This window comes from Otolemur garnettii, unplaced genomic scaffold, assembly GCF_000181295.1.
Source record: "Otolemur garnettii isolate 467f Iridium unplaced genomic scaffold, OtoGar3 scaffold00021, whole genome shotgun sequence".
Classification (NCBI taxonomy): domain Eukaryota; kingdom Metazoa; phylum Chordata; class Mammalia; order Primates; family Galagidae; genus Otolemur; species Otolemur garnettii.
Window position 1 is genome coordinate 7,560,653 of NW_003852416.1, and position 11,037 is coordinate 7,571,689.

General features: G+C 40.8%; 1 protein-coding gene across 1 annotated transcript in view; it reads right to left on the reverse strand.

The window, feature by feature from the left end:
* Nucleotides 1–8,125: 8,125 nt before the first annotated feature.
* Nucleotides 8,126–11,037, reverse strand: part of TDRD1 (tudor domain containing 1) — a 54,978-nt gene continuing 52,066 nt past the window's right edge. The window contains exons 22-25 of the mRNA XM_003787149.2: nucleotides 9,963–10,130; nucleotides 8,937–9,164; nucleotides 8,298–8,344; nucleotides 8,126–8,218 (exon numbers count right to left, since the gene is read on the reverse strand). Coding sequence (XP_003787197.2) covers nucleotides 8,126–8,218; nucleotides 8,298–8,344; nucleotides 8,937–9,164; nucleotides 9,963–10,130 — 536 coding nt within the window. The remainder of the gene's footprint in view (nucleotides 8,219–8,297; nucleotides 8,345–8,936; nucleotides 9,165–9,962; nucleotides 10,131–11,037) is intronic.

Here is an 11,037-nt window from a genome sequence, read left to right on the forward strand (position 1 = left end):
GCGCTGCTTGGCTGGGGGGCGCGCGGAGCCCACGCAAGGCGGCGACTAGCCTAGAGGAGCGCAGCGACAGTGCCCGGCACGCGAGCGGCTCTGCTCGCGGGTGGGGGCCCAGCTCCGGCTGGCAAGAGGGGTCCCTGGGGGCGGCAGCCACGTGGGGCACCTGCTCGCGTCTCCCGGAGCGGCCGCGAGGGCAGTCGGAGGCGCGCTCGCAAGGGAGGCGCGCGGGGCGCTCCGGGCACCCAGCCGGCCTCGCCCCTCGCGTGTTTTCAGGAGGCGTCGGCCAAGCTCCGCAAATAAACCAAGTCCCCGTTTCTAGGCAGGCCGCCCAGCCCGCCAGGTGCGGCCTCCAGCACTGTGCCATCAGCTGCCTACTCTGCAGGCTTTACTGATCTGACCCATGGGAAAATGCTCACTTTGGCATCTTTTCTATCTTTAAGGCAATTGCCTTTTGTTTACCTGTCCTATTATTGCTGTTGGGTGACAGGTCGAGCCTTTGGCCAGCATCCTCATTTAAGTTGTGGGCGACTGATTTTTTTAAAAAGAATGCCACAAATCACAATATCTGGAACGATTCTTTGTACGCAGGAAGCTCTCAAAAAAACACTATTATTTGCATAATCTGTAATTTTTATACTTCATCCAGAAAGTGTCAATGCATAATGTGTGCTCATTGCAAAAAGAAAAACACACCAGTAAGCAAGCTGATACAGCACTCATTTTCTACCACCGAGAGATAATGATCGTTCTGGTGTACATTTTATGTAGTTCATTACATACGAGCTGTACACGAAGATTTCCCGCTTTGCATTTTGAGCATCATTCTGTTTTGAACTACAGTGAACTTGCCTGCTCTTGTTGAACATTAAACTTGCGATTTTAATAATACATAATAGAATCTTTGTGCTTTTGTCCAATTCTGTGGAATAAACTGCAACAAATTTCTAGGATACAATGAATACATTAATTTAGGACTTTTGATGCTCATTATCAAATTCCAGGAAAGTTGACTTGTTTCCTCTTTTCCACACTCCTCCCCCATTAATTCTTACAAATGTCAATCTGACAGGCAAATAATTTTTCTAACTTTTTAAGAATTCAAAAACATACCAGTCTCTCATTCTCAGATGATTTCCAGCCCTCCGAACACTGCCAGTTTCCAGTAAAAGTGGCCCATAATCAACTCTGTTGTCAGCCTCAGTGAAGAGGGGAGAGGGAAAAGGACTCATTTTTCACTTAATTCATTTCTCCCACTCACATTCAGTGCACACTCAAAAGTAAAAAGAAGGCCGCATCAGAGCAGCACAGCTAATGTGCCAGCATGTTATTCTAGCAGGGGACTTACCTTGAAGTCTAAATGCTGGGAGAGAGATGGTCTCTGTCTCTACATCAGCGCTGTCCCAGAGAAATGGAATGCAAAATGTATGTGTAATTTTAAATATTCTAGTAACCACATCTTCAAAGTGAAAAGAAACAGGCCAGCTAGATTTCAATAATATTAAAGATCTGAAATATCTCAGCATGTAAGCAATACAAGCTATTTTATGATTACTGCCCACTTTAATTTGCACTAGTCGCATTCTAAGTGCTCAACAGCCATGTGGCAGCTTTCTGGCTGAATCAAGTAAACATGGAATGTCTACAAAGGTAAAGGCCTAGATTCAACCAACGTTTAAAACTAAGTAAGTGCTCTACATCAAACTGTCAACACTTCTGTGTCATTCTGGCAGTAGCATGAATTTTGTTTTTAGTTTTCAATCTACAGATAAGCCTTAAGTATTCATTGACTGCATTTTGAGAGGCATCTGGATGCACCCTGAAGGAGGCAGAGCAGACTTGTGCTCCTGCCTCCTCGTAATAATCGGAGTCCATCTCATTTCCTGGAGGGCATACATTACAGGAGAGAAGCAACTTCCCATCAAAAAAGTTATCACCACAAGGTCTCAAGGTAAGGCAACCACAGGAAAGGGGCTGAGGCTAGGCAGTGGACTAGTCTTAGGAAGTTGACGGAAGCCACGGCTGTAGGGCCAAGGCGCAAGAACTTCCCTAGGGAAGCTAGACCAACTGCCTAGGTCAGGGCAACAGGAGAATGTTAGCAGTTCTCCAGGTGAGCCTTCTGTAGCCTCTCATCAGCACGTGGGCAGTAACCTCTTTGCTAACTGAGCCACACTTTACTTCCAGCAAGCAAACCATCCTACTGCTCTGAACTGCATGTTTAGAATCACAGATTGCCCTCTGATGACTGAAACCACCCCTGACAATCTTCCTTATGAGTGCAGTAAGAACCATTTAGGTACAAGGCTGGCTACAGAACCACCTCCACTGGCCAGTAGCCCAGATGTCCTCTTTGGATAATCCCAGAAGAACTCAACCTGCCAGACCCAGGCAGTTGTGTTGGTGAGGAGCCCACGCTACTTGTTGCTTTTGGTTGGCAGTCTCCCAGGAGTGGGCCCCACGACAACTTGGTTCCTCTCCTGGTATCTGGCAGCTTAGGGTCCTGCTGGTAAGTAAAGATCCTCCTATATCAGTTCCTGGATATATATATATATATATATAGCAGAGCTCAATTTTAGAATACTGATCATTCTCATTCACAGTTTTTGAGATTTTTACATTTCTAGCTGCTACAGCAGAATTCTAGCAAAACAAAAGGTGTATCAAATATACTTTTCCCCGTCAAGCCCCAGGGGTGTTCACGGTCTGCACAACAAAAACCCCTGGCAAACTGGGTCTGATTTCTCTCAATATTTACAAGGCCTCTGCCTGGGAATAAACATTTGGATATATATGGCCTCTGCTCTGCTGTAAGCAGAGTCTGAACAAGCCAGGTATTGGGTGGGGATCCGAAGACTGGGATCAGCTGGTGTGATACCCCAACGTGGGGCACAGTGCTGGAGCACAGTGAATATTCACTGAAGGAAACATGCAGCTGACAATACTGAGGTCTGACAATTAAGTTCGCGAACTCATCCTAGGAAAAGTGCTCTATACCTTACTGCTGAATATCACTAGAGTCATGTTCGAAGTACTCTGCTGGGGAAGCCATGCACCAAAGCCAGTGCTTAGTCCACACTTCAAAAGAATTTTGGAACTCCTTCTCTGGAATGGCCATCAGAGCTGTCACTGTATTAACCTTGATGTTAATTATTTCCTTTATTGTTCAATATTTCCTTTATCTTTGGGTAAAGAAAAAAGTCACTGGGAGTCCAGATCAGGTGAGTAGGGAGAAGGTTCCCAAACAGTCATTTTTTTGCTGGCTACAAATTCCCTTACAGACAGTGTTGTGTGAGCTGGTGCACTGTCACGACGCAAGAGCCACGAGTTGGTGGTGAAAAGTACAGGTTGTTTTCATCTAGCTTTTTCACACAGCCTTTTCAGCACTTCTAAGAATATAAACTTGGTCAACTGTCCATTTGGTATGAATTCATAACAAACAATCCCTCTGATACCAAAAGGGGTTAGCAATATCGTTTTGACTTTTTTGGCCATGGAGAACTGGCTGATTCCACTGTGCACATGGACACTTAATTTCAAGGTCATGTTGGTATTTCCATATTTCATCAGCAAAGAGTGATGAAACTGCTCAAAACATCATCTTGCCTCTCCAAAAGGTCTTGGCAAACTTCGATTTCCTTTTGATTTTGTTCACCAGTGAGCTCCTTCGGGTCCATGTTTGCACACACCCTTTTCATGGTAAGATTTTCAGTTAAGATTTTCCTGTTTCTCTACTGATGTCTACTTGGTCTGCCACACTTCTCACAGTCAGCTGATGCTTTTGATGCACAATTTGACAAATTTTTGAAATGTTTTCATCAGATCTGCTTGGTACTGGCCACCAACATTGCCACACATCGATGTGAACACAGCTGTGAAACACTGACACACCAAGGTTATGAATCCTTACCTAGTTCTTTGTACAGGGCTTCCAATGTAAGGACATGGTGGCAAGTTTGCAAACTTACTTGTCAGACCTTGTATTACAATATAAAACTTCTTAAACCTACTTATACCTAGCCTGGTGGTCTAGTATGTCAAATCCATAAGATATTAACCCACATCCCTATTGTGAGAATATAGATATTAGTCTCTTTGGGGGAATGAGGCAAACAGCTGAATCAGCAAATACTACTAGATTCTATTTAATTACAAGTTTTTACTCAAATTTCTAGTACCTATTCATGTGATAAAATGTTGAAATCTGAAGAGACATTTTGGCTTATTTTTTTAACATACCTAATGTACCTTTCTTGATTTTCCTTAATAAAAAGGGCAATGTTGTGACTCAACAGACTTCATGTGCATTCTCTCTGTGGTCGGGATGGAGCAGGCAGAATGGACATACTAAGCATCTAGCGGTCCAGGTACGGGTAAGGAAAGGAAATCTGCAAAATGCCGGCAATGAGCACACGGGTAAAGCTGGCTGACAGATGAAAGAATTTTATTGGGCAATGCAGCACAAACTTTTATCTAATAGAAGCACATCAATGTTTAAACAACTTTTTACATATGGAAAAATTCCCTTTAATCTAACAGATTAGCTGACACACATTACCAGAAGAAACAAAGCAAAACAAAACAATGTCTTAAGTAACTGTTTTGAGTTGGTGACATCGTCTTCACTTGTCAGAGTCTGAGACTTAAACCATGGAAAACTTCCCACAGAGAAACCGAGGCTGGCAAGAAAGTCAGCTGGCCCATAATTCCACACGTCATATAAGTTTAGGAGAATCTAAGATTATTTTATATGCTTTAAGAAAAAAAAATGTATTCTAACCTGGTTTTCTTTAACTTAAATTGATAACTGTATTTGTGCTTCAGCAGTCAATTCTACCTACAATGAAAATCTTGGCTATAGATTTGAAAGGACATTGACAGCAGGAATTCTTTCTCTTGTTGGAGTGGTACACAGCTCAAGGACAGACTCTGTGTGCCCAGAGACCAAAAGACAAGTGATCTAATCAAAGAAGGAGAGAAAGAAGCCAGTGACTTCAGAGTGCACAGGAGGGGCGAGGAAGCAAACAACATTCCTGGTATGGAGGAGGCAGATGATGACAGGCAATGCAGGGAAGATTTTATCAGGAAACATTTCAAACATACAGAAAATAATAAAACTTGTCTACCTGGCTAACTCGAGGTATCCAATCTTAACATGGAGCCACATTTTTCTTCAGTACCTTTAAGTAATGAAAAGTTATATATGGGCAGCGCCTGTGGCTCAAAGGAGTAGGGCGCTGACGCCATATGCCGAAGGTGGTGGGTTCAAGCCCAGCCCCGGCCAAAAACTGCAAAAAAAAAAAAAAAAAAGTTTATATATATATATATATATATATACACACACAGTAGAAAATCTCTATGTATTCCTTCCTAGTAGTTCCACAAATTTGGTATGAATCTTTGGTGGGAGGAATTTAGGAGGAGAAAAATAAAACCAACCAACCTAAGAGAAGAATGGGAGGCAAGAAAAAAGCAAAAAGCGCAAATGGAGGCACAGAGGTCGTTAAAGAAAAACCAGACAAAGAGAAGGTCCCCATAAACAGAAACACAGGCTGCTGTACTTGCTCTACTAAGGCTAGCCTTCGCTGTTTCCTTGCTCATTAAGTGTTTATCTCCAAGAGAGACTGTTTCTGAAAGAGAAAAATCAGCTATCATTACGCCTTATACAAAGACTCAATCACTATGGTTCTTAATTTCTATTTTAAGTGCAAGCAAACCAACCATTCACTTTTAACTAAAAATACACATTTAAGTCAGATCTGTCAGTTAAAAAAAAAATGAACTGCCATACCAGTGCTAAATGTTAAACACAGCTGTTTAGACTGCCCCCTCACAAATATAAAATACAGCTATTAGCACTCTCCTTCACATATAAAAAACAGTTGACATTAACTTGTGGGTTAGTTAAAGTATCATTTTTAAGCAATAGATGAAAGTATCATTCTTAAGCAATAGCAGACAGAGGGTTTTAAGTTCTTATCACCACAACACTCCCACTTTCAGCATAAAATTTTACATTAACAATTTAAAATAAATTTCTCTAAAGGGGATGAAAAAATGTCTTTTAAAATAAATTTCCTCTATCTCTAGGAAGAATTTAAAGGAGAGAGTTCAACTGTTATTTTCACCATGATGAAGGAGGTCTGCTTAAACAATTAAGCAACCACGTATGTGAGTTTTTTTCTAATAATATCACCCCCTAGTTCCATGCTCTCTAGAAACAATCTAATTATTTTTTTTTTTTTTTTTGAGACGGAGCCTCAAGCTATCCCCCTGGGTAGAGTGCCATGGCATCACGCTCACAGCAACCTCCAACTCCTGGGCTCAAGCGAGTCTCCTGTCTCAGCCTCCCAAGTAGCTGGGACTACAGGCGCCCGCCACAACGCCTGGACATTTTTTGGTTGCAGCCATCATTGTTGTTTGGCGGGCCCGGGCTGGGGATTCGAACCCACCACCTTAGGTGTATGTGGCTGGTGCCTTAGCCACTTGAGCCACAGGCGCTGAGCCGAAACAATCTAATCTAAAAAGACGTGGTAAGATAGCATACAAGAGACAGCAAAGGGTGTAGAGAGAACTTTGCTGTTAAGTTTCCAGACTGTGCCTATGATTTGGGGCAGCCATGTAAATAACCTCTCTGAGCCTCAGCCTCCTCATTTATAAAATGGGGTCTATGTTCCTTTCAAAGGTATTGTGAAGACTAACTATGTGCCTAGATGTAAAAGTGCTTTGTAAGTAAGGTACTACCCAAATACATGGTATTAGTATGTAGACAGCATCTATTCATTCCTATGGGAGAAAAGCCCGTTCAACTACTATGCTTTTAATCAAGTTTTTTTTAAAGCTACTGAGCCCTGTCTTCAATATGAAACAATAGAAAATAACGCTTCATCTTAAAGGTGTATGCTCTCATAATACGCTTATGAAAAAAGCTATGACACAGATAAAAAACACATACAAGTTAACCATCTTGGTTAAAAATATGCTGACTGGGTGCTAAGCCTAAATTCCGGAAGTCCACATCATTGCACGTTCCTTAATCTCCGAAACTAAAATCGCCATTGCATTCAAGATTTTAAATTCAAGCACACACAGCAGTCAGCATTAAGACAGTGTATCAGAAAGGACTGAAAGTTGTAACTGCCGCTTGGAAGGCAGTATTTATCAAAAACCACCCCAAACTTGTAAATGAAATAAATCATAAGAATCAAGACTGCTGCTAATGACATTTTGCTTAAAACTCAGTTATACTTTCTTAAAAACAAAGAAGAAACAGCACATTATCACATGGAAAATCTGTTTTAACACAGTTGTTTCCTGCTTCAGAATTACTATGCCCGTGAAAGATTCGCAATAGGCCCTCTGGGTTACTTCCAAACGGTCGAAAATAAAGCGCACATTAGTCAACAAAAGCATGCGTGTGAAGTAAATCAAAGTTCCTTTGCTTTTGGCTGGAACTGATATCAACTCTAAGTGGTAGTAAGGAGGACAACTTACTTCATCTTCGTCAGAAATTCTAACTGGCTACTGATCATAAAGTAATTTCTGAGAGTCATCTTAAGACAAAGGATCCCAAACAGTAAAAAAGGAACAGGGAACTACTGGTTTAAAACTCACCAATATGTTCTTTAAACACCAGAATTGCCACAGCCAAAAGGGGAGTACGTTTTGTTTTGAAATAAAACATATCATTGGTGAAGCCCACTTTCCATTCTTGGTCCCTCTGATACCCCTCATAAAAAGTGCTCAACACATTTACAGCAGTGTGCACGAGTGAGATCTGAGTTCATTTCACATCTAGACAAAAAAAATTGAAGCTAAACTTGACCTCCCTGCAATTTTTACAATTCCCTCCACATATCAATAACATAAGCATTCTCAAAAATCGAACAATAAGCAGAGGCTGACACAACCAGAACACCACTGGGCTCAGTTCCATTAGCAGTGTCAAAGGAAAATGGTCAGATCAAACCTAGGCAGACAGTATAACATTTATAAGCAAACCTGAGATGGTCAGATCACAAAATAAAGTACAACCTCTCCAGGGGTTATACTCCATCAGATCTATCCTGACAATGTAACTGGAGAAGTCCTACTAGTGACAACAGAAGTGGCAAAAACATCAAATTGAACTTACTTAACTTTTTAACAGTTTTTTCATTTCGATAAATTTATTTTGATTTGTTGGATTGTTTAAGAGGAAGAGAAGAATCTGTTCATGTTTTTCAACCTACAGGTGAAAAAGAAATAGCATATTAACTTCTGAAAATGCCGGGAGTATCACTTCACTCAGGGGAAATTTCACCTACCTGCTTCTGTAACTCTGCACAGCAGCAGTTCATTCTATGCATCTTTTCTAAAAGCAAATACAAAATAGCTATTAGATAACACACAAGGTAAATAAGAGAAACTTGGAGTCGAACTGTAGATCTGCCCCTTGGGCATGGGCTCCAACTGCAAAGAACTTGATCAATTCCTTTGGGCTTTGATGCTCTCTACTGCTGTGACCTGGATTTGACCGAGTTAACACCCACAGCGCCAAGGTGTAGGGTCCTTTGTCTATCATACATGGAATCCTTTTTGATTGAGGGCAGGCCTGCCAAACACACATCTTATGAAGCACCAGGAAGATCTAACCTCAAAAAATATAAGGTGTTCTCATTTTGATCAGGATCAAAAGTAAACTGGAAGGGGCAGGCAGAATGCTTGACATTTCCAAAGCTCTCACCATCGACTGTGACGGGATGGTGCTGAGTCTGATCTCAGGAAGATATGGCCTCAGAGGACTGCTGCCACCAAGGTGGCTCCTTGGCAGTGGGGTCAGGATCACAGAGGAAGGAGAGGCGTGTGGCCACAGGGGGTGAGGAAAGGACAGGCCTTTCCTGAGATACTGATTATCTGTTATTCATTACACTTTACATCTGTTATTAATTACACTTAAAAAATACCTTTATTTAAAACACTTTGCTTTGTAGACGTGATGTTTTTTGCCAGACCAGACGCCACGAGCTTATCAGCGACACTGACAGTACCATTCTCAGAACATTTCTCAACTGACACTGTATGGACGTTCTTAGTAACTCCTTTCACAGAAAGCATTACATTCTGATTCAACATAAAATTTTTTAGTAGCACTATTATCAATTGAGAGGAGCTTCCATTCAATTCCATTAGTCCTGGGAAAAAAAAGAACATAACAGTCTTCAAGTACCTTTAAAAATGATAATATTTCGATCTTTTATCTAGGAAAATAAACAAAGGCTTACTGATTTTAGCCATTAATTTAATTATGCTTTGATGACCACTACAGTTACATTAAAAAAAAATTTACTCAATAAACATTTTTTGGTCACCAATAAGCCATCAAGAACTAATCTCAGTCTAGGGAACATAACACAGTGTCAGCCCTCATATATTCCAAGGAAAAAACAAGCAATCATGAAGATAATTTTCCAACTCTGAGTCAAAACCCAAAGTGGACTATGAGGCAATCAGTATTATCTGCAAGGGCCTCTGTGTAAAGAAATCAGGAATAACAATAAAAAGCCACCGTAGGTATTACAGTTCAGTTTATTCAAATTCCAACTGAACAGGTGAATATACGGACTCAGTATATATAGTGAGACAGCCAAAAGTGGTGTCACTTAAACGTGCCTAGTCCCTAAAGAGAGCTGTGACAAGGCAGAAAGACCCCAGATGAGAGGTCAGATGACCTGGTCCACACCCTGGCCTGGCCACTTCCTGAATCTCTGAACCTCCACACTCTGAAACGGCTAAACAAAGGGAGACTAACTGAATAAGGCTTTCTTAAGAATTAAATGAGGAATATGACATTTCTCTGAAAACCCTGTTTGATTCTGAGCAGTTACCTGAAATATCCATTTGTTCAGACTTAGAGCTATGAAGCATAAGGTTAAAAAAGTCCCACAGACATCCAAACTGGAAAGTAACTTAATTGTCCTTAATTGTCCTACCTTCAAGAGAACATTTAATAATTTGGAAAGGAAGTTCCAGGTGGCTGGAAGCAATTGGCTGCACGCGGGAAAGAGGCAAGGTTTCCATGTTTCCATAGTCTGCATAGAGCACCTTAACCTCCGTGTCTGATGTCTCCAGAACAACTGCTCGATACCAGAAATCATCATCTGAAAATACAGTGAAATCTCAGGTAGGATGTTCCAGCCAGTGACTGCTCCCCTACTTTAAGATGGTTATTCACAGTACATAACTTAAGCATTCATGCTGAGATTTCTCAGAGTCCAGATTCAATACAAGCATTTGCCTCTACTCCTTCCAAATCTTACTAAAAAGATAATAGGGGCAGCACCTGTGGCTCAAGGAGTAGGGCACCAGCCCCATATGCTGGAGGTGGTGGGTTCAAACTCAGCCCTGTCCAAAAAAAAAAAAAAAAAATTGGACTTCTATTTAAAAAGGCACAAAAGCATAAGGACGGAGAATAAGAGAGAAAATAATATGAGACACTGAAAGTTTTGAGATACACAAAAATTAAGAACCGTAAAATTTTACTGTATTTTCTATATTACTATATTTTCTCAAAGTAATCACCACAACATTCTATGCATTTTTGCATTCTTGTAAATCATTTTTATTAAATGATAGCTGTGTACATTAATGCAATCATGGGGTACAGTGTGTTTTCATACACAATTTGAAATATTTTCATCAAACTGGTTAACATAGCCTTTATGTCATTTTCATACTGTGTTGTTTATATTCTATTCTTAGAAAGATTCACTTATACCCTTGTAAAGATAAACCATAGAAGTGATCCCTCCAATCACCCTCCCTCCACCCATACCCCCTCCCCTTCCCCTACCCATATTCTTAGGCTATAATTAGGTTATAGCTTTCATAAGCTATAAATTAGTTTCATAATAGGGCTGTGTACAATGGATACTTTTTCTTCCAGTCTTGTGATACTTTGCTAAGAAAAACACTTTTCGGCTCCATCCATGTAAACATGAAAGACGTAAAGTCTCCATCTTTCTTTATGGCTGCATAGTATTCCATGGTGTACATATACCACAGTTT